Here is a 27,937-nt window from a genome sequence, read left to right as displayed (position 1 = left end):
AACGCGTAGGAAATCCTCAACAGAGAAAAGAAATTGGAAATGAAAACACTACCGTTGGGAATTTACACATGTACCAAATCACATGAATGTTCGGTACGTGTTTGTGAATTAGATAATGTAAGACCTTGACACAAGAGCCGAGTTGGTCTGCTGCTTGGGACATTGCTGAGAATATGAAAGGCAGAAACAATTTAAAATGAGTGTAAAATCAAATCAATATTTGTAAATAGGTAGACAAATCCCTGAACTCAGCTTGTGGCTAAGAAATCAGCGATAAAATTAGATGTTGGCATTAGAAATTTAACCCCAGAAAAAAGCTGGGCTGTTGTCATAGGAGAATACAGTCATTTGTCATAACCGCACATTACTAACACCCAAACACTGTTCACACCGTCTTGTGACAAAAAACAACTCCACAAAGATCTTTCAATAAAATGTCAGAGCTGAGTAAATGTATTTCAATGAACAGAAATGAAAAAAGGACAAAGGTAGGTTCAAATTTGAACTTTCATTTATTTGGAAAAAAAAGCTTTTATGCCACCAGAGCAGAAGCTGTAGAAGACTCACTGCGAACAGAAGGAAACAAAACAAGAGTTGTTAAACAATGCTTACAAAACCAGATCCACTTCTGAATATGCATTCATTCGTTGATATGAACAATTGATCTTGTACGAAGGGGACTGGCAGAAGTGACACAACAAGCCGCTCTGCTAATTTACCTCCAAGTTTCACTCTAGCACAAGAGAAATATCACAACTCTCCAGATGAGGGAGAGCAGGACAATGAAATTGTGCCACGACTCCAATGTAGAATAAAGCCAAAGGCGACTGAACACGTACTACTTCCAGTTGGGGGCCAGAACTCTCTTGGTCTTGTAGTAGCGGGCCAGCCTGTGGATTCGGCTCTCGATAAGAATCAGGCGGAACTTGGCATCCTTGTCCTGTACGATGACAAACACAAAATAATCAAAAACTGAATTGAACAATCGAGCGTTTTTTTGCATGCGGCACCTTTCTGTTTCTCTCCAGATGCTTCCTGACGGCCACGGCCTTCTTGATGAGGTGGTACAGGTCCTCGGGCAGGTCAGGGGCCAGGCCCTTGGACTTGAGAATCCTCAGGATCTTGTTGCCCGTGACAAAACGGACCTGAGCCACACCGTGGGAGTCCCTCAGAATCACACCTAAGGAAATGGGAGGGGAGAAAAACACACAGCAAAAAAGCTAATTAATGTAATTTACCACAAAGCAGTTTGCATATTTGTAACATTGTATGTTGTGTTTGACATACACGGAAATAATATTTAAATGCTCCCATAAAAACAATGACTATGCGCGCTAAAATTAACGAAGCAACGATGTCCAGTTGATTTACCAATCTGAGAGGGGGTCAAGCCCTTTTTGGCCAGCTTGAAAATCTGATCTTTAACGTCATCGGATGTCAGCTTCAGCCACTGTAAAAAGGGAAAAATGTATTATAGCGTGCACTTTACACACATCTCAAACAGGTTAAAATGGTAGCTTGTGGTGACAAATTCGCTGCTATTACCATTCATACCAATTAGAATTATTCAATACATAAATTGTGTTTATCGTTGGCTACATAGAATGATTACCAAAGTTATATTTCAATATTTTTGGTAAACACATTGCTAGTTTTTTATTTTTAGACATCTTTCTTTCACTTATCCATCAATTAGGCTGCAACTTTTGCATATAATATAAAATTAAATGTGCAACAACTTGTTCTCCTAAAATCAATGAAATAAGACTTGGGCGATTAAGCTGTGTGGTCGACAATATTGGTGTTGACGTTCCTTTACTTTAATCGTGATATATAATATTCAAATCGTTTGCATGCCAAAGTGTGGAACTCACGGTTGGGACACTGCGTCTGTACGGCAAAGCTGACTGGGACAAGCCCTTTCTAACGGGGAAAGAAAACACATTTAACTGTCAATGTACTGTGCAGAATTCCACGTTAGCTCGACTAGCATCGTGGATAAACTGCTCACTTGAGAAGACTATTCTAAACGACACTATGACAACAATTATGATTTAGCCCATGACATGATATCTTTAACACTACGGTAAAAGAGAGGTATACTAGTGCTGTCGTGTGCTTCACATAAATCAAGTTGATCAATTTGAGCGTTGAATGTTCTAGTAGCATCGGCTAACTATAACTAGCACAAAGCTAAAAGACGGCTAATGGCGCGTCTGCTTCATCCTTTTTCGAGCTTCTAGAACCGTTTTAATGCGTCTGCGTTGGCCAACTGTCGCTCGTTACATGCTTAAATTCGCTTTCGAGTCGTCAGAGTTATTCTGTGAAGGAAAAAAAGTAACTTTAAAGGCAAAACTCGGCGTTTACCCGGGAGCGTGCATGCGACCCATGATGGCGGTAGAGGAAGAGAGGCCGCACACGAGACAGAAAATGGGGCTTTGCGTTTCCGCCGGATGTGACGCAATTGGGCAAAGAATGACGCAAAAAAATCAATTTAGTTAAAAAAATCTTTCGGGTTGAATTTGACTTTAAATTCCTCACCTTACTTCAAAATAGACATTAAATTCGTAAAGAATTCAGTATATATATATTATAAAAACATTGCTGTACATCAATATGAGCAGATGACCCTCTTGTAAACAGATTTAATTTGAAATTCTGAAATAACCCAGACATATTCTTCCACCAAATAGATTTGCATTCCAGCAACAATGTGATAACAAAACACTATTACGCAGGGAAAAAATCAAGAGACAACTTTCCATTTGTTCCAAAAAACATTTAATTTGCTTTAGGAAAGAGGGATTAAAGTCCACACACTGTGCCATTGAGGAGTGAAGGTACAAGTCACCAATTAATAATAAATAACTGGCCGTGTTAACACAAATGCTCTCTTTATACAGCACGAGAGTGAACCAAAGTGGGATTAATTATCATTAGTTTCACTTTTTTCACCGATGGTCAACATTGTCATGATATATGAACACACCTGCATGTCATGGAAAACTTGATTAATTTCTTTATTGTGAGTTTTCTTGTTCCCTTTATTTCTTTCTTTCTTTCATTGAGAGGGTAAAAAGTGCTGAACGGGAGAAACCCGGAACATTGCAAATAGACATGTAGGCACTGCAAGTGAAGTCACAAAGTGTGCTGTCTTGCCATTAACACCAGCGAGTGTGCAATTAGTGGACGCCCACTTTGACCATAAAAAAACAACAACCTTGCAAAAAAAACTTAGCAATTTCCAAAATACATCTTCCTTGTGAGGTGGTTATTCAAAATAAGTGGAGCAGTAAGGCCGGGTTATTATAAGAGATTGTGAGCCGTCACTAAGGCACCTGTTTGAGTGGTAAATTCGTGCTGCTGTATTTAGCTAAATTTGGCACATTTTAAAGGGGGAGAGGGGGGGGGACTGTTTTTTTTTTGCAATACCGGGAATTTCTTGTCAAATGACCTGAAACGCTGAGATGAAACAGCAAACTTAACATTTCCAGGAAGAGTCCTGTAATTGATTATTTGAAATCTGGTGGGTTCAACTACCCAAATGTCTGCAAGTAATACCGCCAACTTAACACCTTCAGGGAGAATCCGGTAGTTTATAACCTTAAGTCCGGCTTGTGAGACCATCCCAAAGTGTTTTGCGGTTAAAGCAGCAAAATGTGAAGCCCCCTAAGGAAGGAGCACATGTTAAAAAAAAAAAAAAAAAGAAAAGGAAAAAAAAAAATTGTTTCTAGTCCTTAAAAAATAAATGTGTCTATCTCTCTCTATATATTTATATTTACTCTTGTGAAAGTTTTGGTCCTCTAATATCAAAATGTACAAAACATTACATCTCATTGTTAATAGGAGAAGAGACAAAAAAAGGAAGCGGCGATTGTTTTGTCACAGAAACAATTCAGGTGGCTTTTTTTTTTTTTTTTTTTTTTTTTAGAAGTAGGGCACGGCAGTGAGCTTGTACCACTTGACCGTCTCCTTGCCCAGGTCAAAGTCTTTGAGGCGCAGCGTGATGCCACCCAGAAAGTAGTTCTCGCGGAGTGACTCGGCACTCAGCACGCTGAGTTGCAGCTCGCGGAGGCCCAACGTCTCCTTGCTGTAGCCGCTGTACACCAGCTGTGGAGCAAAGTCATTTCATGATGCAATTTACCAAAATGATTTTGAACCTAATCTTTTTTTTTTTTTCCTGACCATTTCATTGAAGGTGGGGTTCCGAGTCTTTCTCGAGATCTTGGTCTTGCGCTTGGAGGTCTTGTGTGGATCCGGCAGCAGGTACGTCTTCACGTACGGGTTGGGATCCGTCCCCTCTTCAGACACCTGAAATGAAAACGTGAAGGCTAAGAGAAGGAACACGTTGGAGCGACACGTTGGCTGTTGCGATTGCTTACCAGATCTCGGATGTGCATGACCATGATGAAGAGGTTGCTGTTCCTGTACGAGATGGACAGCTTGATCTCGCCTTCCACGCGGCCCGACGTTGGACTCAACGGGGGCTCTGCAACAGCGTAAGATGAAGTCTCTCATAGATATAAAGGCCGCTCTTCCGCATCTCCTTACCAGGAGCTCTTTGGGTCGCATCTAAATCTTCCGTCTTGTCATCCCGTGCCACCGGATGAAAGAAGGTGTAGATCAAGTCGCACTAGACGAGAAGGAATGTCTGATCAGGTCACAATAGGTGATATTTTACTGACACGCATGTGTGCGGAGATATACCTGTGTGACCTCAGCTGAGCTCCTCATCAAGTTGTGGATGTAGTTGTTCAGCTCCAGCTTCCTCTTAGCGGCCACCTCCTTGATGTGCGTGCGGCCTAGCACCATCTTACTCGGGAAACTGGTGAGAAAAACATCACGTGTACAAATAATCAAGAAGTAAATCATTATTCTATCTCCAGTTCACATTTTATCCACACGAGGGTGCTGGCTGACTTTCTACTAAGCCTTTTTTTCTCCTCAAAAGATTTAGGAAGTTCGCCATGATCCCATTTTCGTGAGTTCATCTGAGTCTCTGGTTACCTCCACATCAAAACAAAAAGAATAAAATGCAAAACGCCACTTGGGGGAGCATACCATGGAAGCTTCCAGAGGGGGAAGAGGATGGTGAGTTTGTTGTGGAGCTCCTGAAACTCATCAAAAGTGCGAAAGACAAACTGGGGCTCGTTCTGCCCTTCCCTGAGCAATCTCACCACATAAGTCTGAGCAATTCCAGTGAGGGAGAGAAGAAAAACAAGTTTAGTAATCAAACAGAAATCCAATAACTACACCAAGAAAAAAAAAAAAAAACTCACATAGTGTTTGTCAGGGTTGTATCTCTTCTGGAATGAGAAAATGGAAGCGTTGAGGATGCGGCCGTCCTGCTTTAAGGTGTACGTCTTGGGCGAGAAGGACAGGATGGGCTCGTCGTTGGCCGGCAGACCCGAGAAGCGGAGCTGGGCCAAGTTGTGGATGAAGAAGTTGAACTTGGTGGCCACGCTGCCCAGGCTGGACTCGATCAGTCTGCGGTGAATTTGGAAACGTAACGTGTAATTTTCTACTTGGCCTTACGCAACCGCTTTGGCGAGTGAAACACCATTCTGCAAAGGTATATGCTGCCATCTAGTGGATACAATTCCTTATATAGGCTGGATTTAACGAGCCCGGTTGAAGATATGACTCAAATATCAATATTGGAGGAACAATGACAAATAATTACATCATTTCTATAATTATTGTAAAGGTCAGGGGTCAACATACCGGGTGAAGAAGATGGTGGCCTCTGCGTCGGTGTTGTGCGGCTGCAGCGCGTCATAAACGTACTTCAGGTCCTGGGAGCCGGTCAGCTCTGGAAGCCCCGATGACGTCATCTGAGGCGGAACGAGGTCAACACGGTTCAAAATGAGGACAAACCGATTTTTAAAAGGTCGGATTCGTGAAACCCTAAACATACAATCAACTTGACAACTAGCGAGGACTTGCTCAAGGGCACCTCGACCGTTGCCATAACAACAATGATAATTACAACAAACAACTAAGTGTTTACCAGTGATAGCAGGTTGAGGAAAAGGCTGGAGTGCTTGCGAATGAGGTTGTAAGCCTGGCAGCAGAGGTCGACAAACAGCTGGAAGCGACTGGTGGGACGCTCGCCGCCGTTAATGACGTACGCCATGTCAGAGGTCAGCACAAACGGTGCTCGGTCCCTGGCAAAACAAAGAAAGGATCCAAAAGAATGCAAACTCATCCGATGGAAACCAAATGGCAATTCAATCAAAGGCGTGAGAGGGCTTCACTGTCACCTTTTGAAGCTGCCAAACATCTGAGCGTGACCGAGGAACTTGCCAAAGTCGATGTGGAACATGTGGCCCGTGGAGCGCAGCATGATGTTGTCATTGTGCCGGTCGCAGATGCCCAGCACGTAGGTGGCCACGCAGCAGCCGGCGCAAGAGTAGATGAAGTTCTCGGACGCCTGCGAGCGGGAAATCATCATTAGCGACGCCGCAACCAATTTCCAAACTGAACGCCAACCTTCCGTGACGTGCAACAGTTTCAAGGTATGCCACAATTTGAAACAGCAGTTCACATGACTGCAGAAGGATCTCCTGATTTACCTTCTCATACTCGTCCTCGGCGGGGTTGTACTTGCGCAGCCACTCGGCCAACGGTTTGTCCTTAAAGGAGCCCGTGACGCCGTACTCCACCTGGATCTTTCTCAGAGTGTCGGAGGACGGCACCAGCTCCACCATGCCTGGCGACGACACCGCAAATTTGACGCTTTGAAGAGGCCTTGAAAACGAATGTCCACTGCCAGGGTTTGTAGGTGTTTGGTACCTTTGTCCTTGCCGGTGGAGATGCATTTGAAGTTGACAATGCGAAGGTCCAGTCCTTCCTGCAGCCAGATGCGGTCCATGATGCGAATCATCTGCAGCGCCAACATGTCCTGCCTCAGATCTTCTCCGACCTGAAAAACAATAATGCCTTGCGTTGAACATAAAAAAACAACCAGTGTGAAAAGGCCAGAGTTAGACAAATGGCGCTGTCGTTTCAACTTTCGGCCACCAGAGGGAGCAGTGTTCAATTAATAATACGTTCGTTCTCGTGACCCCAAAGGTAGCAAGAAGCAGGGATGCCATATTTGAAACACTGTTTGCGCACGTTTCTTCAGACGTGTGCTGTACCTTGAACATAACATTGATCTCCTCTCCTAGCGGGTCAGCATTAACCAGAGCCAGCTTGAGAGGAAGAGCGTTGGAGTTGAAGAAGGAGCAGGCCTGCCCACACAAACAAGTTCGGACTTTATTTATTTTACATTCAAGCAACCCCAATAAATATTCCCCCTGCGCGTGTGTGTTACTTTGATGTTGAGTTCCTTGGCCACCAGACTGGGGAAGAGGGGAAGTCGGCAACGACTTCTCTGGAAAAAGTTCTGAACGGTTTCAAGACCCTCAAGAAGAGCCACCTGAACACACATCAGCATAAGACATCGGAGATCTCCATTGTCTCAACGACGGGCGGACAGAAAGACAAACTGACCTGTCTCGTGGACCCGCCGGCCTGTCTCACCCTCTCGGCCACGGCCCCGAGCAGCGTGACCAGCTGGGTTTGTTTCTCCAGCTCGGCCCGCAGTTTGGTCCCGCACAGGCACAGCAGGGCGCCGAGCACGCGCTCGTAACGCCGTCCCCACGTCGCATCCTGCACGGCGTCCTTGAGCAGCCTTTCAACGAAGAAAAAAAAACGTTCCAACGTTTGCCTCAAATAAAAGTCCATGTGTGGCTCACCAGTAGAGGTAGTGTGCGATATTGATGTTGCCGAGCGCCCGGGAAAGCAGCAGCATGACGAGGGCACTCTTGAGGTGACACTCGAACTTTAAAGCCTGTGATTGGGGGGGGGTCGGGGAAATCCAAGAAGGTGAGGAGCCAAATTGTTAAACGGGCGTGCGTTGTGTGTATCTCGACAGCTGTACCTGCACCAACTGCGGTAGGTAGTCCGCCAGCTCGTCATCGGTACTCTTCTCAACCCAGCTGACGGCCACCCGCCTGACCTCGGTGTCAGCAAACCTGCACACACACGCGCGCACACATTTGAGGACTTGCCACAATGACGGACGAAGCATAAACGGCTCATACTTGGAGTCGAGCAGTTCCAGGGCAGTGACGGGAGGCAGCGGGGGCCAGTGGTGCAGCAAGGAGTGGATGTGCGCCATGCTGGCCCAATCCCAACTGGGCGCACTGGCCAACACCTTGGGCAAGCTGCTGGGGTGATCCCGCCGGCAATGGAGACGGTGGTCCCAGAGGAGCTGGTGGTCTGCTCGCCTTAGCCTGTCGGGGGAGGCCCACATGTCAGGACTGTCTTACAATCATCCTTTTGGAAGGATTTTAGAGCTGACTGCTCCATCCTCCGTGATATTACATGATGCCATGATAGTTGAAATATTTTGCATGACAATAAATCCAACTTTGCTATCGAGTTGACCCTACGCACTGGTCGACAGCTGACCTCTTTGTATACGATATTTGCTGCTCTCCAAGGATCAGGCGAGCACCAAAACACAAAGAGGGCAAACACAAAAGCCTTGTGCCCACACGGGACGGCGACACGAATGGCAAAGAGGGCGAGCGAGCGAGGGCTCGATAAGAAAGCGCTCTGTGTTGATGTGCCAGTTGTGATTTTGGGCAGAGGGTATTAGGCTGGAACTGGATCAGTGACTAAACACACAAATGGGAAAATGGCGGATGCTGTTCCTTTTTTTTGTGATTTCAAAATACTCTTCACCCAAAATTGGACGCTCGGCTGCAGATCTTCTCCAGTTTGCGTCGGAGGTCGCGGTCAAGCTCCTCTTTTGGACTTGGCTCTGAAGTGGCAGGTTCCAGAGGTCCCACATACAAAACATCCAGCGCAGGGTTGGGGAAATCCACCTGTCGGTGACACTCGCAAGTCAGTCTCAAGTTGATCATAAATAAAGAAATCTTTGTCGAGCAACCTCTAAAATCTCTCAAGGCACTCACGCAGGGGAAAAAAAAAAAAAAAAAAAACCCGTACTGACCTGCAGCACAATTCTCTCCGCAGACATCCTTTTGCGGCCGCCTGCAGAACCAGCAACGCCTCCCTGTAATGACGCCCACAAACACAACAGCCGGGTGCCCCTGGCGAGAACCCTGAGAAGCAGAGCCGGTTTCAAATCATCTGCCTGTGCAGGATCGAGGACTTGAATTCCGACCAGATTGCTTCTCTTCCTACCGTCTGAAGTCAAACAGCGGCATGGAAACTTTGCCCAGCATCTCCGGGGGCTTCCTCTGTTTGTTGGAGTCCGGCGAGCCTCCGGCATTCTGGTTGAGCACACCGTACAGGGTCAGGCCCAAGATGGACTCCAGGGGAAGCACCGCCACGGCGATGGGGAAATGAATTCTTCACCCCCCCAAAAAAAATTGGAAGATGATTTGGTTGCTGTCGTGGTAAATAAAAGCCCGCGATTGGTCACTTACATCTCGTCCCATTTGATATGGTAGAAGTAGCTCTTGTACGTGCCGACTCGCTTGGACTGGACCGGCTTGAAGAGGTTCTTGCCGTTGTGGGTGAGGGAACACACCAGGAAGTATTTCTCGTAACTGTGAGGCGCGCGCGACAAAAACACGACATTATTGGGTTGCTTTTGTTGAATCTTTAACGGGAAGACGAATGTGGCCTCGACGCACGATTTTGCAGTCGGCGAAAACACCTGCACATGCACGCGAAGGTTCTTTTCGTTTCTCTTTGACATCCAGGCGTGCCCACGCGCTCCCGAGAATGAGGAACAAGTCTAATTTTAACAAGTGTGTGGGTGCAGCAACTTGCAGACGGGTATTCTGTAAATTGCATTTTCATTACAAGTTACCTGTTCGACTATTTTTCTTAAGATTTTCCCGCTTTTTTCAATTCCATTTGTGAAACGCAAATTGATCCGAGATCCGTGTTAGAAACGGACAAGCCTCGCGGTCTGTGCCATCTGCGTTGGCGGCTCCGTTACTCGCCCTGTGGCGGCCCAAGCAGATGGATGACACGCAAGCCAAACTCAAACGCAACGTGACCTCAACAAGAGAGCATCACTCGACAAAAATGTCTGCTAGGTCGCATGTGGATGGAAAAAACAGTGACGACGTTTGCCACCGGCTTGAAATAAATCCGGGCGGCGAGTTTGCAGAAGCCGGTTATTAGGAGGAAAATTGCTACGGAGGGATAAAATACTAGAGAAAAAAAAAAGGATCGTAGTTTTCCCTGGTTAGGGTTAGTTAAAAACGGATTTAGCAGCGAGTAAATACATTTGAGAGTAAATTGAGATGAGATCAGCATTTTTAGGACATTTTTTTTTGTTTGGCAGTGTGCCACGAGATTTCATTGGCTTCAAGTCGAGACTCTAATTTGTAGTTATTTTGTAACATCACACTTGTGTCTCTGAAGTCGCTTTTTTTCTTTTTCTCTCCGAATCAAATAGTTAGCACACACATTTTCTGTGCGCGTGCAGAAAGACAGTTTTGTGATTACAGATGCGCGACAAGAGTTGGGAATGGAAAATTTGTCCGTGTTTGTTCCAGGCAAGCACTCGTGCAGTCAGGAGATAAAGCCAGGTTGAAATCCGACACTGGAGTGGAAAAACAAGCTGTGAGGAGCAACGCTGGACTTGTTTGTTTTGATGTGTGTTCTTTGAAAACGTGTTTTTTTATCCTCCCTCATCTCAATCCATACGGCACAATCACGTCTGTGTTTTACCTGCTGACCCAGTTGGCCGGGATGCCGTGCAGGGCAAAGAGGGTGAACTGGAGATGGTCCGTCGTTCCGGAGGCTTCTTTGCTGCTCTGCACCTTCTCGGCCGCGTCTCCGTTGAGCGAGCAGGAGGCGGCGGACGGCGCGCAGAAGGAGCGCAGGTAGAGCTTGGCTAAGTCGTACACGGCCTGGGTGAGCAGCGCCATGCTCTCGTCCACTGGGCTGCCGTGACCTGATGAGGAGGTAAAGGTGGATTCTGTTCCAATTAACCAATTAAAATCATCTCAAATTCTAATTTATGTCAATGTAACAAATTAATGAAGACGTCTTACCGATTAAGACAAAAAAAAAAAAAACTTAAATGAATGCACCAAATACAGTTCTTACCGTTTGCAGTCTGCCCAGATGATGGGGACCCCAACTGAAACAGAAGATTCATTTTTAACGACCACATACACACCAACAAATTTGACCCGAGTGTTTGAAAGCCCACCATCGGCGAGCGCGTCCTCGGCAGATTGACGGAGTGTCGTAGCCTTTTGATGGCTTCGGCGACAGCCTGAGTCTCCACCTCGTCCAGAGCGCAGCAGAAGTTTTTCACCGTCTGCACCACCCGGTCCACGGTCTTGTACTGGGTACTCTGAATTTAGAGATGCAGATGTGTTTGGTGAAAAAAATCGGCTCGGAGCCACATCGTGTGCTACCGTTAGCGTGTGTCGCTAAAGTGGACTAGAGAGATGACATGGACTTTGCAACATTACCTCATCTTGTAGGCAGATGTTAACTTGGTTGTGATAACCTTCCAGGTAGTCAATGAGGCCTTGTCTAGCAGCAGAGGCAAAGACAAAAAAAAAAAAGGGAAGTGATGTCCATGTACAATATATGACATTTTTAAAAACTACATTTCCAGGCTTACATCATCCCGCTCACTTACCTAGTGGCGGTCTCCTTGAATGGTCGCTCCACGTAGCTTAGGTGTCTCTCCAAGTTGATGGATGCGTTGTCATCCTCCACCTGAGTTGGCACGGACACAAGAACGATTAAGCATCTGATTGTGAGGGTCAAAAAAAAAAAAAAAGACAAGTGAGCGGGTTCGCCGGATTGAAAATGAGGATGAATGGCCGGGCTGGGAAAGCGGTTAAAGAGGACATCTCAGTGGACATGGAAACGACTTACAGTGCGAGCCAAGTCCCGTCTCATGGTGGAGTGAGACAGAAGCTGTAATGTGATCTCATTCTCCCACTTCCTGCAGTTCTGGACGTACTCATGGCTGCCCAGGCTGTGTTTACTGCGACGCGGGGACAACGCAGATGCGAGGTTACGCCGAGCATAAGCACAAATGGCCGCTTATGAACACGGAGGGGGAATGGAATGACGGCCAATGGCGTGAGAAGAGCTCACTTCTGCAGCACTTCCTCCCGGCCGCACACTTTCAGGAGGTAGCTGGAGAAGTCCACCTGGTCCAGGTCGTCGTGGACCCAGCAGAGGGTCTGACTGATCAGGAGCTCCACTGGAGAATTCACTGTGTGGGGAAAAAAAAAAAAAAAAAAGTCTGACGATGAGGAACTAAATGGCACTGACTGACTGCCTTGGTGGAGGCCTCACTTTCAATTTCCACTTTCATATTGGAATGCATGAGGAAATCCAGAAGCTTTCCGGTGGGATACTTTGTGGTCCGCCATGTTTATTGAGTTCTCGTCATAAAGGCGGAATATATGATACGGTGCTTGCAATAGATGATCGGCCAACCTGCTAATGTCCGTCCCATGTTTTAAACGAGTCATAATCCAAATCAAACCTGTGTCAAAGTAAGTCTCTTAACGGCATAGCTTGTAGTTTATTGACACAAATAAGCTAATTTTGCTATGTTAGCGTCTTAAAATGGCTGTGTATGGACACAAAGAGAGATAAGGCTTTTCCCCAAAAAGAAAAAGCACGATTAAGTGAAATATACTGGAGACCACCCCGGATCCAGTAATAACAGCCCTCCACCCACCGGAGGAATGGAGGCTATTTTGTTTCAGCCTGGAATCGGAGCTCACATTGAGGGTAAGACGCCAGAAAGGTTTTCAAGATGGGCCGCAGCAGCTTGCGTGAGCTCGCGAAAGAAAAGCCCATTCCAAGTCAGCAGAGGCAAAATGATGAGAAGTAGGGCAAAAAAAAAAAAAAAGGACTTAACCGCAAATTAAAAAAAAAAAAAAGCCTTGAGGACACGAAAACAATTCTCCTTACCGTCACAGGTGAAGGTCACGGGCTGCTGAGAGTCGGAGATCTCGATGGACACCTTCACGGAGCAGCTGGTGCCGTCTCCTCCGACGTTCCTCTGGGCGATCACGGGACTACGGAAGTAGCCGGGGTTGCTGGACGTGTCGCCGTGAGGGAATTTGGAGCGCAGGCTGCAAGAGTGGGGACCAAAATGAGAAAGCCGCGTCGTGTAAATTCATAATGTTGCCCGGACGTGGTACCTCGCAACATCTTTGCAGAAGGCCACCACCTCCAGGTTCTGAGCGTCTTGCGTTTCCAGGGCATCGTTCTTCAGTAGACCCTTTCCTCTACCCTTGTCCTGATTGCGCAAAAAAAAAAAAAAATTAGAAGCACACTGAAAATAAAGAGAGATGAGACATTTCACACACAATGGCTCTGACGTCATCCTTCAAGATTTTAATTCCAGGAATGCTGACTCTTTATGAATCTAGTGACATCTTATTTTTCTGTTCAAAATGGCGGAGGGCATGATTTATTTGTCGTTAGGTGGGAATCGAAAGGCCGTGCTGCGGAAGCGATGGGGACGAATCTGGAAAGGGCTTTTCTGGAGCACGCACACACTTGTGAGATAAGCGTCTCACTGCCGGGAAATGGCAGTAACACTTTGTACTATTTCACGGGACTGTCTGACAGGAGGAATGCACTTCCCGTGGCGCAGGAAATGCTTAGCGCAACTCGGCAAAGTGCTCAGTCACGGCTTTGGGAAAAGTGTGACTGACATCGGTTCTGGCGAGGAAGAGGAGAAGGAGTGACGGGAGAGGGAGAGAGAAATGGCTGGAATGTGGACGTAATCGTCGTTTCCTCCCATCGGAATCGTCTCGGGTGTTTGAACACACCAAAGCGCTTGTCGGGCGGCAAGTGTGTCACAATAACACTGACAAGACTTCCTGAAATACTTGAACATCAGGTGATCCGGTTCGTAGTGACCCCCGTGAGACTTTTTTAAATAGAATATCATGTGGCTCCGTCGTCAGCCGCCGCTTCTTTTGTTCTTGTATTTGATGGCGGATAATCAATGTGAGATTCTGTTAAAGCGCTTTGATGAGCTTGAAAGTGTGGGGGGGGAAACACAATGGAGGTCAAAGGTCATTCACAAATATTTTGGCGTATTCCACCGACGTGGACTAAATTTGACCTTCTCGTTGCGGCGCATTTGCTGAGCTGGCAATATTGATATAAATTGTCCTGTGCTTTTATCACGAGCGGCACATAGTAGGCCCAAAAAAAAAAAAAAAAGGGCTGAATCAAACAAACAAACAGTGCGGTGAGACAGGCCGCCCTTTGTTGGGGGCGCTCATGTGATTCCCACGTTGGTCAAAAAGCCTTTTCTGCCTTTTCATCGCTGTGATGCCGGCCGGGAGCAGCGCGAAGACGGCGGACCGAGCGTGAGAAAGGCTCGTGTTCACACCGCCGCTTGGAATGTGACAAATTGCGCACTGTCATGACCAGAAAGTGGAACTGCTGTGTGTGACAAACACATGTTTGACACAAAGTGGCACATTGAGACCACAGGGAGGAGAAGAAAAAAAAAATTGACTATAGAAAATGTCATTCTTAACAGCTGCTATGGCAAAACAAATTGTGATCAATTAAAGAGCGGAATTTCTTAAAATCCAAGACCGCTCTGGTTCAGTGACTAGTTCGAACTTTCTTTGACCTTTCATAGTTGACAGCTATCATTTTTTACGTGTTGCCGCCGCCGATCACACAAAATCAATGGCCTCTCTAACAGACCAATTCATTGCAACAACGCCGGAGACGAAAAAAAAACCCACTGCCTCGTGTTTACAAACATGCAAAAATCGATGTGGGCAAGTCCTGTTGCAAGCTCACCACGGATCAGCTTCCTCTTTCGAACGGGAAGTGAGCGTGTGGTATAATTTGGAGTCAAATCTTCATAGGACACGCGTAAGAAGAAAAAAAACTAAATCAAAACACGTTTCACTTCATATGTGAGGAAATTCTTTCAGAATGAAAGGTTCCATCGGGAGACTCCCCTCCTACTGTTGCCATCACGGCAACAGCCAAAGCATCCACTGTGCTAAGTGCACTGCAATTAGAGCATGAAATAAAAAAAAGATCAAAAGCGCTGAGGTGGTCTGCAAGCCGAGGCGGCGTTCACGTGGTTCATTGTAGCTCTGTCTCGACGGCAACGACCTGCGCCGAATTGAAGATTAAATTGCCCGAGAGGATAAAGATCAACAAGTAGGCGCAAAGGCAAGGCAAGCGGGAACACGCTTGATCGGTCTGCGATGGCAAAACGCTTCAGTGTGTTTGGGGTATGTCCTAAAATTTTTGCTGACACATCAAAAGGCGGGGAGGGGGGGGGGGGGGTGAACCATTATCGCACTTGGACGAGCTCCGAAGGGAGCGGCGTTGTTTGGATGGATGCACACTTAGGGTAAGAGCAGGAGCCATTTTAAGAGCTTTTATAAAAAAAAAAAAAAAAAAAAAAAAAAAGGCGTGCATGGAGAGGAAATAAACTTAAATGAGGAAAACACCTTGGAGAGATTGGCTAACAACACTGACTTGCAAAGTGCAACTTGTGCAAGATTTAAACGTGTGCTACTTTAAGACAGCAAAGTATCAAAGAGCAGACACGAAGGCGTTGATCGTCGAGGACATTCCACACGCCGGTCGCCATGGCGACCCTCTTACGTATTGCCATGAAAGGTTTTCTTTGCGATGAACACAGAGCGAGATGCTTGTTGACGCTCGTTTGGATTTTAACTGGAGCTATTTTACATTCATTTGGATAAAAGTATGGGGGGGGGGGGGGGGGGGTAGTTTCTGTAAAAACAAGTCAAAATTGCCACCAAACAACATATGGACATATGGGATGTCCTGAGGAGATGTTCTAAATATTCCTCACTTGTGTTTCAAACCACAGATTGACAACAAAGTCCGCTTAATTGGAAAATGAAGCAGCACTGAACTGCTGATTGATTCGATGTAGGTGTTTGTGCACCTACCTGACAGTTTGCTTTGTGCTGTGAGGAACTTCCCGAGATGTTGAGCGAGTGGCTCCTGGTGACCGCCGCCCCGGTCGACGCCCTCCTCTGCTGCGACCGGGCCGACCCGGACGCTTCCCCCTTGTTACTTTTTTCTTCAGTCTCCAGAACGGCGTCCCAGGGATCCCCGGCGGGAACGCCCAGCGCCTCATCGGGTTGGTCAACCGGCGGCGTGCCGGCTTCCTCGTTGTCGGGTTTGCGCTTGGTCAGCGGGTCCAGGTCCAGCCAGCCGAAGCGGCCGATGCCGGTGGATTCCGCGGCCGCCGGTTGCTGGGGCGCCGGGTTGGGCGCCAGGGAGGCGGGGCGCGCCGGAGCCGAATCTAAGTCAGTGCAGGTCGACTTGCCGTTCTTCAAGTATTCCGAGGTGCTGGCAATCTTGTCAAAGAGCTTTGCCATCTCGGGGTCCACAGCAGGCGGCGGGGGGAACACCATGGCGGCGCTGGCGGCAGGCTGGATGGGAGCGAAGGGCAGGAAAGAAGTCTGCTGGGCAGGCAGCGGCATGAAGGGCGACATGGCTGAAGGGAAGCCGTTCTGGAACGGCTTGGGGAACGAGGCGGAAGGGAACAAGGGTGCCGGCTGATGGGTGGGCGTGGACACGGCCGAACTCGACGGCGTGGACAGGATGGGCGTCCATTGGGAACCTTGGAAAGGGGAGGAGCTACCCGTATTGCCACCGGGATAAGAAGCGCTGAGGTTAAAGCCCAGCAGCGACGACGGGCGGGTTACTTTACTGTTGGCCCCAAAATCTTCATCGAGCAGGAGCTTCTCCAGCTCCTTGTTGGTCAGCTTGTCCACATCGATGTCCCTGAACTTGTTGGCCTCCGGCTGCTTCTTGGTCTCGGGGAACACAATCAGGTCCTTTTCTGGTCTCTTGGCGGCGGGCAAACGTTGAGAAGAAGCGGAAGGGACGCTGGCAGACTTGGGCTTGGTTGACTTGGGAGAGGACTTCCCGGTGGGAGAAGAGGAGAACGTGTGCCTCTTGTCCCTCTGAAGCTTGGCTAAAGCCTCCTCTTCCATGCGAAGGGCTTCCTCTTTACCCACAAGCCCCTTAGGCTGGGGGACGTCCACCTTAAAGCCATTACCTCTCGATATCTGGGCCATGGCGTTAACTGGGAGGTGCCATGAGCTTGACGCCTTTTTACATCGGGACTGCGAAGCTGAGCCTCATACACCTACGATGAAAGGACACAGGAGCTTAATAGGTGTCAAACAACTTCCCGCCACCACCTTCAGCAAGAAAGCACACTCCTCAAAGCTGCCATTCATCTCGCCACGGGGTCGAGCGAGTTCCTCCTCTCGCCAGGCACTCCGAAATGCCCCCCCCCCCCCTCACTATTGTGGTGGAGGAGGCTGGCTAGGGTTGCAGCTCGCCTCACACCATTGTGCGCCTCAAGAATTTGGCATACTAAGCAACCTGAGGGCTGGCTCCCTCTCCCTCGCTCTCTCAGCAACAAGATTGTGTTATCAGCTGTGCTAACAGCGGCGGGGAGTGGAAACAAAGCTGAGATAGTCCGGAGTCATCATATTTTGCCTTCAAAAGTCATGTGATGTCAGGCAATTCAATGTCACATCAACCCAAAAAATCTAAAATTCAAAAAGGATTTATTCTGGGCGTTTTTCTTGAGCTTATTAGCATTGTTTTCAGATAGCCACCATGCAATATGTCACAACATTGATTCTACAAGTGTGCACAAGAATTCAAGAAGTTATTCATGAAGCGAGCCGACTCAGTATTAATACACTTGTTAGCAAAGTTAAGCTAGGTTGCTAACTACCAAGTAGCTTCTACTGCAATATGAGAAAAAAAAAAGAAGTGGGGGTGGAAGGGGCGGCGTTGTGGCGCTTTAAGACATTAAAACAACATTGGAGCTGTTTAAGTATTCAGGAGGCCGCCGAGAATGCTCGCTCGAGTGGAAACAAATGGAGAATGCGTGCAGAGGTCAACATCAAATAAAAACACTTGCTCATTTACTTCCTCCATAAAGTGACAACATACTGCTGCTTTCCAATCAGAGCTCCAAACTGCCAATGTTAGCACTTTGATGGATCAAAGTGCAAGAAGCTCTTGAAAATAGAAAATAACTGGAACTGGGGCATAGTAGACACAAAGCAGGATGGTAAACTTCTCAAGATGATGCACAGAAAGGTCTGGATTGCTATCAGCTTATCATCTAGTGCCCAACTAAACACATCATTGACCACAAAAGTTGTCTAAAATGGCTAAAAGGAAAGTAGTAATTGACATGTTTATGTCTTGGATTGAAATAATACATACATGTCAATATAAGCATTTTTTAGGAAGGGCTGTCGTCCATTTTGATTTTTTTTTTTTTTACTGTTCTTGCTCCCCCTTTTAAGATTCGAAGCACAACACTATCATCAAATGGAGCAAATAAAGGTTTATGTTAAATTCCGACTTTTAATCTCATTTTAAACAAACAATTAAAACAGCGCTAAATGCCTCTAATGATGTTTACATATTACTATTGACACTGATTGGTAAAGCTTTACAAACAACAATAGAGCTTGCATGATAAAAACAACCTGCACTCACCTGATTCACTCCAGTACGAATTCCTGACACTGGGCGCTGGCATTTAACTTAATGGTAAAATATAAGTTAAAGGAACTTGTGTTTTTTAGAATATCGGTTATTATTTTTTTGTTAATTGTCAACACTCGTTTTCGAAGCGATTCGAACTTCCAAGTTGAGTTGGCTGCTAAGTTAGCGGCTAACAAAATAAAAGAGCAACAGCCACGTTGAATTTCAACCCACGCTCGGTTCGCGTTTCTTAACAATGACGACGGTAGAGTTGTTGTGAGTTCGATTTAATGATTGTTAAAAGTAAAAACGACTCGAGCGCCTCTGTCCCACAACAAGGAAGAGAAGCTTTTTTTTTTTTTTTTTTTGTCAGACGGGAAGCGGCCGCTTCCAACCCGGAGGAGGAGCTGTGGATTCAAGGCGACGACTGAGCAAAAAAAAAAAAAAAAGTTTGGTCTTAATCATTTTAGTGAGAGGGAATGTATCACTTTCTTACCTTTTATCGGTGCGCTGTTCGGAGCCATTTTTGTCCCGCAGCTGCATTTTTTTCCATCCACTTTGCACAGCGGAGACGTCAGTTCCTGTGGAGGTTGGACGACCCGTTTTTTTGGAGGGGGGGGGGGGAGGTACTGAGTTGACATGACCGCGCGGTGAAACAGCTGGTAGCAGCGCCCCCTTGTGGACAATTGAGTTCGACGAAGTTTACTTCCGCATTTCTTGCCCCGTGTGACCAAAAACAAAATCAAAAACACTAAGGTACGAACAGAAGTTTAGATTTTTTTTTAAACATGACTTGCTATGTAATTAATTTGTTTGTAATTGTAAATATTTTTCATGGTTAAAAATTTGCTTGACAACTTACATGCTTTATTGGTTTATTTCAATAATAGAGTAGTAGAGTGTCTGACATTTTTTAACGAATGAATGAATGAATGAATGAATGAATGAATGAATGAATGAATGAATGTGTTAATTTTAGCATATGCAAAATGCGTAATATAGATTTCCATATGCATGGGTGTGATTATTTTAATGCGTGTTTTGCAGGGTTTTATGACATGTGCCATACCATAATTCTTTATATGAAATGTAAAACAACATAAAATACGAGAGATGAAAATAAAAGGCAAAACTCACTTGAAAGAAATCTGATACATTGATAAATGAACATGTAGATATTTACGAAACTATTGAAAATAAATGCAGATCTTAATAGTATTAAATATAAACATTCTTGACCTCAGCTTCCGTGCAACGCTATAAAAATATTAGCTATATTCATTATCGATTTATTGTTTGTAATAATATTAGCGTCATGCCAGAGTTATAACATATTAAATATTCAATAGAAAAATGCAAATGAGTCGAAAACGTCACAAAGCACAAACCCCGCCCACCCGCTGATTGACTAAGCGCCACGTACGTTCTGCTTAATCAGCTCGACGACAGCCTGATTGACGTGTTTGTAGTCCAATCAGAATCTTGCGCGACTGCACCGCTGCTATGACGTCCAATGGAGTTGGGCGTGAGAGGGGCGTGACTCAGCCCCCCCCCCCCCCCCCCCCGGCTTGAAGGTTGATGCCACGAGCTAGTGGCAAGCAGCAGGTGGCGGCTGTAAACAAACATAAGCTAAGCTAACAAGAAGCAGTCAAGAAGAGTTAAAAGTGCTTCTGGGAGCAAGTAAGTATTATGAATGAAAACTCGTTAAACTGTTTTTATTATCACGATTTACTGCTTGATGCTGGATTTGATGCCTTCTTTTTCTGGCAGAATTGCTTCACAAGCCAACAGATGGTTTGCGTCTGTGACGATTCACTGCGTTTGTAGATAAAAGGATGAAAAAAATAATAATGATCTGATACTTGGGATGTTTTAAGAATGAGTCTGAACAATAATTGGAGGAAACGGAATTTCGGTTTCTTTGTGTGTCTGGACATATGAAGGGATTGACAATAAAGTGACTTTGAACTAATTAATGTACAGCGTTTCACTGTTTCCACATTTTGGTATGGTGGAGCCTTTTTCAAAAATGGAAGTAAAAAGAAATCCAAATAAAAATTCTATACAGAACACCTTATTATGACAAATTGAAAAAGTGGTGTTTTTGCAGATTTTTGTTTTTTTAAAAATAAACACTACAAAGTCAATCATTCTTGCAGCATGGTGGTCAAGTGGCTACACATGAGTTTTGGGTTCGGACCATCTCTTTTGGAATAAACCTGTACCCCCCCCAAAACAAACGAAAAAAAGTGAACTACTGTTAATAGCGCTGCATGTGCTGACGAGTACCTCCAGTTCAAATTTCACATTATCATGTTTCCCCAGGATGTTTGCCAATGATTATCATAATTTCTATTTTCCAAAGCAAATGGCGATGGTGCTTGGTAAGACGCGAGCCAGTTGTGTTCTGGTTCTGCTGAGTCTGTGGCTGTGCATCCAGTCACTGCCCATTGTGGTGGACCAAAGCAAAGAGAACATAACCAGCAAAGAGGGCGAACTGGATCCCCCACAAAGTGTAGTGAGTCCCACGATATATTTTTATCAAATGAATTGGGATATCGTTACTTCAAAGTTACCCAGGCATATTATTGTTATTGTAAATTTATTTAAAGTTTGGTGAATGTGTCCATGTGCAAAAAGTGCTGTGTATAAAGTGATTTTTATTTTTGCACGATTAAATTAATTCAATAAAATGGGTTTCTCCTCACCTGCACACGTAATGCAGTTCACCTTTAAGTATCCAGTAATTCACTCCATATGATTCATGTCTCAGAACACTGGGCTACACTATGACCGCTACCTCAGGGAGGTCATCGAATACCTGGAGAAAGACCCCTACTTTCGGGAGAAGTTAACCAACACCAACGTCGAAGACATCAAGGTAAAGTACGGGAAAAAAAAAATCTGTTGACTCACACACTTGTTGCACTACTGAACTTTTGTGTCAACTCGCAGGAAGGTAAACTCGCCAAAGAACTGAACTTTGTCCACAACAATCTACGCACCAAGCTGGATGAGCTGAAGAGGGAGGAAATGGGCAGGCTGCGGATGCTCATCAAGGCCAAGCACGACTTGGAGGCGGGGGATGGTAACTATCCAGTCTGCCGCTGTTGCAACTTGCACGGGCTGTTGACAGATTGCACACAAGCAATATCTTGAATCGATATTTTTTGTCCTTGCAGGCTGGAAAGTGGACCACAAAGCCTTGCTGAAACAATTTGAACATCTCAACCATGACAATCCGCATTCATTTGAGCCGGACGACCTGGACCGCCTCATCAAAGCGGTATGAAATTGTATGGACTGATTATGTCATATAGAAAATATACCCATAAACCCCCCTCCCCACCCCACCGAACAGGCTACGAGCGACCTTCAAAATTTTGATAAGGAACGCCACAATGACTTCAAGCAGTACGAGATGATGAAGGAGCACGAGAGGCGGGAGAAGTTGAAAGCCATGTCGGAGGAGGAGCGCAAAAAGGAGGAGGAGCGCTACCAGGAGATGAAGAAGCAGCGCGCCCACCACGCCAAAGTTAACCACCCGGTAGGTCAGCGGTGTTAAAAAGTCACAAATGTTATTGTACTTAACTCATTCACGATAGATAAACTATTTTACCTGGGCTGCCTGAGAAAAAAACATACTGTGAGTTAGCATTTAGCATTAGCACAAGTTGACAGCGCATGGTTGGATAGGGAAGCGAAGACCAGCTGAAGGAGGTGTGGAAGGAGTCAGACGGCCTTGACCCGATCGACTTTAATCCGAAGACTTTCTTCAAACTGCATGGTAGGCCAACACGCAGAAATAATTCCGAATTGTTTCCGGACGCTCGTATTTGGCACTTCTGCGCAGACACCAACGGGGATGGCTTCTTGGACGAGAACGAACTCGAGGCCATCTTCTCGCTCGAGGTATGACATCATTCCATCGCTATTTTTCTGTCCAGACCGACATCTTAATAGATAGAGCAGAAATCTACCAGCTCACATTGAAAAATAGTCAGCATCTTATTCTTTCTTTTAAGATATTAAATGAGTCGTTAGATTATCTAGGTTGGCTACTTTTGTTAAGAAAACGTTTTTGGGGGGGGAGGTAATAAATTATTATGAAATGTTTTTGCATCTTGAATTAATCTCCCTCAAAAATAATTGATTTGGATATTTTGTGTTCAAGCTTGCCAAGATGTACAAGTCCACCGATAATGAATACGACATGATGCGGATGCAAGAGGATCGGCTGCGCATGAGAGAGCATGTCATGGTTGAGGTACGATTCAGAATTCAGATCCTGGAAAGTATTTATGGATTTTTATTTAAAATAAATTATATATTTTTTTAAATTAATTATTAAAATTATTCAATACAATCCCCCATATTTAAAATTACATTTGGAAAAAAAACAATGAAGAAATTGTAACACTGTGCACACATGTGTCCAGGTGGACACCGACAAAGACAGACTGGTGTCGCTCGCCGAGTTTATCGAGAGCACAAAGACGATGGAGTTCAAACAAAAGGAGGAGTGGGAGGTAAGAATGTTTTTTCCTCACTCCACTAGTGGAATTCCTGTCACACTTTTGAGACCCTTATTGTTGAACTGAACTCATGCGCCGCTTCCAGACAATGGAGGACCGAAACGCACCTTTTACCGAAGAGGAGCTGGCGGCATTTGAGCAGCAGCTGTCCCAAGAAGGCAAGATGATCATGCAACAGGCGGAGGAGCTGCAGAAGGAACACGAGGAGCTCCAAAAGAAGCAAGAGGCGCTCAACGCGCATAAGCTCAACATTCAGCAGGTCCTTAAACGCAACATCCTTCAGTCACAGGATGGCCAATGCGCTTTCATTCATTCATTTTTACTTTCTCCATTTAAGGCCATGGATGATCTGGAGAAGAAAAAAAGCCAATCCAAGTCTTGACGTCAAGGGTAAGGGTCGGGATGTGGCCAAATACTGAAAATCCGAGCTCCCCTATAATTGTTTGGATTGCCATGAGATGACACAAAATGGCGGCAAAGGATAACTTTAGCCTGTTGGTAATGATTATTCTGTTCTAAACTTAAGTCAATAACCCCCATAGTTCAAATTGCTTTCTTGCCACCAGAGGGCGCCAAAGCAATACTGTTATTGTTTTGCCAAGAGCATGTGGACGGTTTTTGAGAATTCCTTTTGTTTGAGCTCATCCCAGAAATATAATATTGCTTTGGTGCCATTTTGTAGCATCTTTGGTGCTAAAGATCTACGTTGAAGAAATATGCAGATGGATAAAAATAGCTTTCAGGCAATACCAAGAAAAAAAATCTCTGGGTATTTAAGCAAGACGTTATTGTTACCTTTAAACTTGTGACACGGTGATGATAGCTTTCTCTTTTGATTGCAGAGTCTGGAGGCGTGGGAGCTGCAGGTGAACAGGCGCTAAACGGGCAACCGTCGCAAACAGCCCCTGTGCTCTGACATGATTGACGGGTGTGTTTGTGTGCGCGCGTCATTTCAACCTTCTGTATGTTTGTTTGTTTGAAGTACCATTAAATAAAAGTAAGGTTGCAAAGGCTTGGGAATTTAACGTGGGGAAATATCTTTAATTTCCCTATTAGGGGCCAATCTTTAATTTTATCAATTCCTGCTTTCCAACTTTGAAGAATTCCTGAAATGTTTCATATTATTTATGCATTTATTGAATTAAATTTATATCTACTGTTGTAAGAACCACATCTTCATAAATGTTTACTTTTCATGTCATTTTATTTATTGAAATCATTTGATATTTGGAATCATTCCTTTGGTGTTTGTGATATACCATTAATGCATCTCCCAGCAGATCGCACTTCCTGAGTTCCAACATTTGATCATCATTTTGGTCCGAGTGACAATATAGCGAATGAAGTGGCAAGTTTACAGTCTTTTTCTTATCCATGTACCGTATTTTCCGGACTACAAGGCGCACCTAAAAACCTAAAATTTTCTCAAAAGCCGACAGTGCGCCTTATAGTCCGGTGCGCCTTATATATTGACCAAATTCCTAAATTGAAACTGGCCCGAAGGATTGTGTCATGAAATCAATCATAAGTGGCCCGCTGAAGACTATGAATCATGAATCAAAAAGACTATGGATCATTATTTTGTGATTATGAAATAATTTGTCTGAAGTTGAAATAAGAAAGATAAAATGGAGAATGATTTGATTTGGATTAAAAATCTGACATGATGCATTAATAGTGCGCCTTATAGTCCGGTGCGCCTTATATAAGGACAAAGTTTTAAAATGGGCCATTCATTGAAGGTGCGCCTCATAGTCCGGTGCGCCTTATAGTCCGGAAAATACGGTAGTACTTTTAAATTTCTATGTAAAGAACTGATCAATCAACTAACTATAATTCGAAATAATAATTTGCAAATTAAATTGCTGCGGCTCAAAATGTGCAGTCTTCACGTGTGTTTGTGGAATTCATTGCAAGAGTTCAAAACCCAAACAGTGCATGCAAGGGGTGTGGCTTAAAAAATTGTGTACACGGTAGCGAGGAATGTTCAACCCAGGCGCCAAATTCAACTGACTTTTCATCGTATTGTTTTGTGGCAGCAAAATGAGTGAAGCTTCTATATCGATGCCTTTCACGCTCGCCCGTAGGAGTAGTTTAAGCGCTCCATGAGATAGGCGCCCGAACGCACCGGGGGGTACTTGTCAGATCCGTCGATGCACGTGACCACGGCCTCATCGTCAGGCTGGACGAAGAAAGCCACAGACTGGCGAGTGCTGCTGCAGTCGCCGGCCGGGGGAAGCAAAACTCTGTGGAGCTGATGGGCACGTATGAAAGAGAAGCTTTGTCAGGTCTCATGATGTATCCCCCACTCCACTAACCACAAGCTGCCTTAAGTTCCAGTCATTTAAGGAAATATTTTCTAAACAGGCAAAGCAACGGGAAAATAAAATAGAACAAAATAAATCAATGGATTCAAACAATATATAAAGAAATAAGGATGCTTTTTTCCCCCCCTTAAAAATATTCAAAATAACCTCCTACAGTATTTGTTTCGAACGTGCTCACCACGGACACAAAATTATCGCTGGTCCAACGCTGCATCAGGTCTGCGATATTGACGAGAACGGCGCCGGGCACGCATGGAGCGCTGACGAACTCACCGGAGCGACGGCGCACCTAAACACACACACACACACACGTTAGCGAAAGACATTTGGATTAGCGTCATTTTTTTGTTTTCATACTTGGAGACCCTCTGCGTTCTGGAACACCAAAGTAATGGTACCGTAGTCGGAATGCTCTCCGCATCGCAGCTGACCCTCCTTGGCTTGCTCGCTGTTCACCGGCGGGTAGTACAGCGAACGTAGCGTTGTACAGTTCCCCTCGGCTATGGCAATTAAAAAAAAAAAAAAGAGCAATGTCTTTCTTTGTACTAACCTTTATGCAATTCAAGCTAGATTAGTACGTCGTACTTCCAATCAGGCGGTGTGCGTTCAGGAAGATATCGGGATCCAAATCCAGACTGTGGGCCATCACCCTCATAACACGCAGGCTCAGCTCTTTGCAGCGGTGGAAAAAAGATATCTGGGTCTCTTGGAATCCCGGGGCCGCCTCAGATGAGGGCCATTTCTACCGAGGAACACAAATGACAATAAGTCACTGTCCCGCGGATTCAAGGGATGCTACAAAAACTCTTTGGACTTTGAGCCTGTGGTACGGAACAAAACGCTTACAATGTCAGGATGTAGCGAAGTCACGTTAAACGACTCCTTTAGATCTTCCGGTCTTTCTCGATTTAACCTGAATGTGTACAAATGCAGAATCGTAAATCGTTTTTATTGATTCAAAGGACAGCACCAGTTCTGGAGCTAACAGACTTTGACATCTACTGTGTAAATATCACAAAAGTAGTCTGAATATATTATATAATCACATTTTCTGATAAGATGCAGTAAGAATGCCTTATCAGGAGAAAAAGACAATATTCCATTTTGATGATTGATCACATCTTATGTCTGATGAATGGATTAACATTTAAAAAATGACTCAAGTGCAATCGTGACAACAAAACAAAACATTATTCAGGTTGTATGACGCAACGTGGCTTCTGTAGAAATCGAAATAATTAACAGACGCAGAAATAAGACCTTTCACTCTCCATGGATAACCAGCCGTGATGTGGACTGATTGGAGAGGAGAACTTTCTGAACGGCATCTTGAGACGGTCTGGCTGCAGGAAGAAATTTCTCGAAGTATCCATGACACGATCGACCTACATGAAAATGCTCCTTTTTACTTCTTTTCCAAATTCCAAAATGAAGAAGTCATTACAACTGCCAAGAAATTTACAAATACGTCAAGAAACATACAAGTAACAAACACGATACTCTTCTTTCATACTTGAGTGCAAAATTATCAACACAATTCTAGCTTAACATCCAAAAGATTTGTAAAAATTGCATGTACAGGAGATTATATTTAGCTCTAACAACAATGAATTATTTACATATAAATTTTGATGAGCTAAAATACTTTTTTGTTTTAACAACTGTATGTTGTAACTTGATGACTCCTTAATGCCATTTTACTTCGTTTCTTTTTTTTTTCTTAATTATTTCCACCACTAAGAACTTGTTCTTAATTGTTTGCCTGGGTAAATAAAAGTTAAATTAAATAAAATAAATATAAAACGACTATTTCTGTTGCGTCTTACCTCCGCCTGCGTGATGCCAGTATTCTTCAAGAAAACGAATCCCACTTCCATAAAAGCCTCTTTTAACTCTCTGCTAAGTTCCTGGAGCTCAACATCGGAAATATCCTCGACGTTCAAGCTGGCCACGCTAAAATCTACCACCGGGATGCTCATCGTTTTGAATGAAAACGTCTAAAAACAATCAAAAGTATTCCGAATATAGCAAATTTGGTCCCAAAATGACGCTTTGGTGGGGGACGTAGTTGGTTAGGTGGCAGTCACGTGATCACTGCTGACCAATCAGACGGCCGGGTTCCTGAAGTCACCTTTGGATGCCAACACACAAAAACACAGGTAATGTGAACACAATCCTACCACGTCTTAACACAATTCTACGCATTACAAACACAAGAATGTCGAGCTCGAAGGAGAAAGAGTGGAGCGTGGAGCGTTTCTTTCGCCGGTTGTGGTTTTATGGGCATTTAATACGTGAGCGTCTCATCCGGAATGCATCCAGAATCTACGGAGCCTCGGCGGGGGCCCTAATGGCCGCGTCGTCAAAAACACCCAAATTAACGTATTATTATTTTTGTCATTATTATACATTATACTGTAAATAACATATTTCACTTTTATTCTCACACTTCCTTTGATACTTTTTTAAATTTTGTAATGTTTGCACTAGGAGGGAGCAGCTCTCCGAATTTCGTTGTAAAATGACAATAAAGGGCATTCTATTCTATTATTATTA

At 44.9% G+C, this 27,937-nt stretch overlaps 4 protein-coding genes and 1 non-coding gene across 7 annotated transcripts; 1 reads left to right on the top strand and 4 right to left on the bottom strand.

Moving 5' to 3' along the window:
* Positions 1-493: 493 nt before the first annotated feature.
* Positions 494-2,454, bottom strand: rps13 (ribosomal protein S13). The gene is made up of 6 exons (XM_061284132.1): positions 2,368-2,454; positions 1,875-1,923; positions 1,372-1,450; positions 1,011-1,180; positions 840-940; positions 494-566 (listed from the first exon to the last, which is right to left on the bottom strand). The coding sequence occupies exons 1-6, from the start codon at positions 2,388-2,390 to the stop codon at positions 533-535; spliced, it is 456 nt and encodes a 151-aa protein (XP_061140116.1). The 5' UTR covers positions 2,391-2,454; the 3' UTR covers positions 494-532.
* On the bottom strand, positions 665-796 carry LOC133157682 (small nucleolar RNA SNORA19). Its single transcript, XR_009715087.1, has one exon. It is a non-coding gene; the product is annotated as a small nucleolar RNA SNORA19 (small nucleolar RNA).
* A 310-nt stretch (positions 2,455-2,764) lies between the features above and the next one.
* Positions 2,765-19,124, bottom strand: pik3c2a (phosphatidylinositol-4-phosphate 3-kinase, catalytic subunit type 2 alpha). Of its 3 annotated transcripts, XM_061282748.1 has the most exons (33): positions 18,532-18,885; positions 15,939-17,149; positions 13,167-13,264; positions 12,934-13,097; positions 12,103-12,223; positions 11,878-11,989; positions 11,636-11,715; positions 11,463-11,526; positions 11,195-11,341; positions 11,089-11,122; positions 10,708-10,933; positions 9,447-9,569; positions 9,202-9,369; positions 9,008-9,119; positions 8,737-8,879; positions 8,091-8,282; positions 7,928-8,021; positions 7,743-7,837; positions 7,498-7,678; positions 7,319-7,423; positions 7,143-7,235; positions 6,796-6,925; positions 6,576-6,712; positions 6,264-6,433; positions 6,011-6,167; positions 5,725-5,834; positions 5,280-5,487; positions 5,062-5,186; positions 4,708-4,825; positions 4,552-4,633; positions 4,383-4,489; positions 4,186-4,311; positions 2,765-4,110 (listed from the first exon to the last, which is right to left on the bottom strand). In XM_061282748.1, exons 2-33 carry the CDS (start codon positions 17,076-17,078, stop codon positions 3,928-3,930), a joined length of 5,145 nt encoding a protein of 1,714 aa, XP_061138732.1. In that variant the 5' UTR covers positions 17,079-17,149; positions 18,532-18,885; the 3' UTR covers positions 2,765-3,927. The 3 variants fall into 3 exon arrangements, with proteins under 3 accessions (XP_061138732.1, XP_061138731.1, XP_061138730.1); XM_061282747.1 differs by lacking the exon at positions 18,532-18,885 and adding an exon at positions 19,016-19,124 and having other exon boundaries at positions 11,089-11,341; XM_061282746.1 differs by having other exon boundaries at positions 11,089-11,341.
* A 964-nt stretch (positions 19,125-20,088) lies between these two features.
* On the top strand, positions 20,089-24,943 carry LOC133157475 (nucleobindin-2-like). Its single transcript, XM_061284032.1, has 13 exons — positions 20,089-20,199; positions 20,885-21,037; positions 21,293-21,400; positions 21,475-21,607; positions 21,702-21,805; positions 21,881-22,066; positions 22,216-22,306; positions 22,373-22,431; positions 22,694-22,786; positions 22,959-23,048; positions 23,140-23,313; positions 23,392-23,444; positions 23,897-24,943. The coding sequence occupies exons 2-12, from the start codon at positions 20,888-20,890 to the stop codon at positions 23,434-23,436; spliced, it is 1,233 nt and encodes a 410-aa protein (XP_061140016.1). The 5' UTR covers positions 20,089-20,199; positions 20,885-20,887; the 3' UTR covers positions 23,437-23,444; positions 23,897-24,943.
* On the bottom strand, positions 24,930-27,432 carry si:dkey-10o6.2 (uncharacterized protein LOC100124608 homolog). Its single transcript, XM_061284033.1, has 7 exons — positions 27,208-27,432; positions 26,642-26,766; positions 26,228-26,294; positions 25,967-26,123; positions 25,739-25,881; positions 25,560-25,670; positions 24,930-25,308 (listed from the first exon to the last, which is right to left on the bottom strand). The coding sequence occupies exons 1-7, from the start codon at positions 27,358-27,360 to the stop codon at positions 25,126-25,128; spliced, it is 939 nt and encodes a 312-aa protein (XP_061140017.1). The 5' UTR covers positions 27,361-27,432; the 3' UTR covers positions 24,930-25,125.
* Between the last annotated feature and the right edge of the window lie 505 nt (positions 27,433-27,937).

The sequence above is a fragment of the Syngnathus typhle genome, linkage group LG7 (assembly GCF_033458585.1).
Source record: "Syngnathus typhle isolate RoL2023-S1 ecotype Sweden linkage group LG7, RoL_Styp_1.0, whole genome shotgun sequence".
Lineage (NCBI taxonomy): Eukaryota > Metazoa > Chordata > Actinopteri > Syngnathiformes > Syngnathidae > Syngnathus > Syngnathus typhle.
Note: the sequence above shows the minus strand (reverse complement) of the source record. Positions and strands in the feature narration are given on the sequence as shown.

Excerpts from the sequence above, each read along its gene's own strand:
- si:dkey-10o6.2 (XM_061284033.1), bottom strand. The coding sequence starts at position 27,360 with ATGAGCATCCCGGTGGTAGATTTTAGCGTGGCCAGCTTGAACGTCGAG. Across the intron at positions 26,124-26,227 it reads CTTCGCTACATCCTGACATT|AAATGGCCCTCATCTGAGGC; the intron begins GTAAGCGTTTTG and ends GTTCCTCGGTAG. Across the intron at positions 25,309-25,559 it reads GCGATAATTTTGTGTCCGTG|CTCCACAGAGTTTTGCTTCC; the intron begins GTGAGCACGTTC and ends CGTGCCCATCAG.
- LOC133157475 (XM_061284032.1), top strand. The coding sequence starts at position 20,888 with ATGGCGATGGTGCTTGGTAAGACGCGAGCCAGTTGTGTTCTGGTTCTG. Across the intron at positions 21,806-21,880 it reads TGGACCGCCTCATCAAAGCG|GCTACGAGCGACCTTCAAAA; the intron begins GTATGAAATTGT and ends CCCACCGAACAG. Across the intron at positions 22,307-22,372 it reads GACTTTCTTCAAACTGCATG|ACACCAACGGGGATGGCTTC; the intron begins GTAGGCCAACAC and ends ACTTCTGCGCAG.
- rps13 (XM_061284132.1), bottom strand. The coding sequence starts at position 2,390 with ATGGGTCGCATGCACGCTCCCGG. Across the intron at positions 941-1,010 it reads ATCTGGAGAGAAACAGAAAG|GACAAGGATGCCAAGTTCCG; the intron begins GTGCCGCATGCA and ends GTCATCGTACAG. Across the intron at positions 567-839 it reads CTGGCCCCCAACTGGAAGTA|TGAGTCTTCTACAGCTTCTG; the intron begins GTACGTGTTCAG and ends TTCTGTTCGCAG.
- pik3c2a (XM_061282747.1), bottom strand. The coding sequence starts at position 17,078 with ATGGCCCAGATATCGAGAGGTAATGGCTTTAAGGTGGACGTCCCCCAG. Across the intron at positions 11,527-11,635 it reads TTCAAGGAGACCGCCACTAG|ACAAGGCCTCATTGACTACC; the intron begins GTAAGTGAGCGG and ends CTCTGCTGCTAG. Across the intron at positions 6,168-6,263 it reads ATGTTTGGCAGCTTCAAAAG|GGACCGAGCACCGTTTGTGC; the intron begins GTGACAGTGAAG and ends TTGTTTTGCCAG.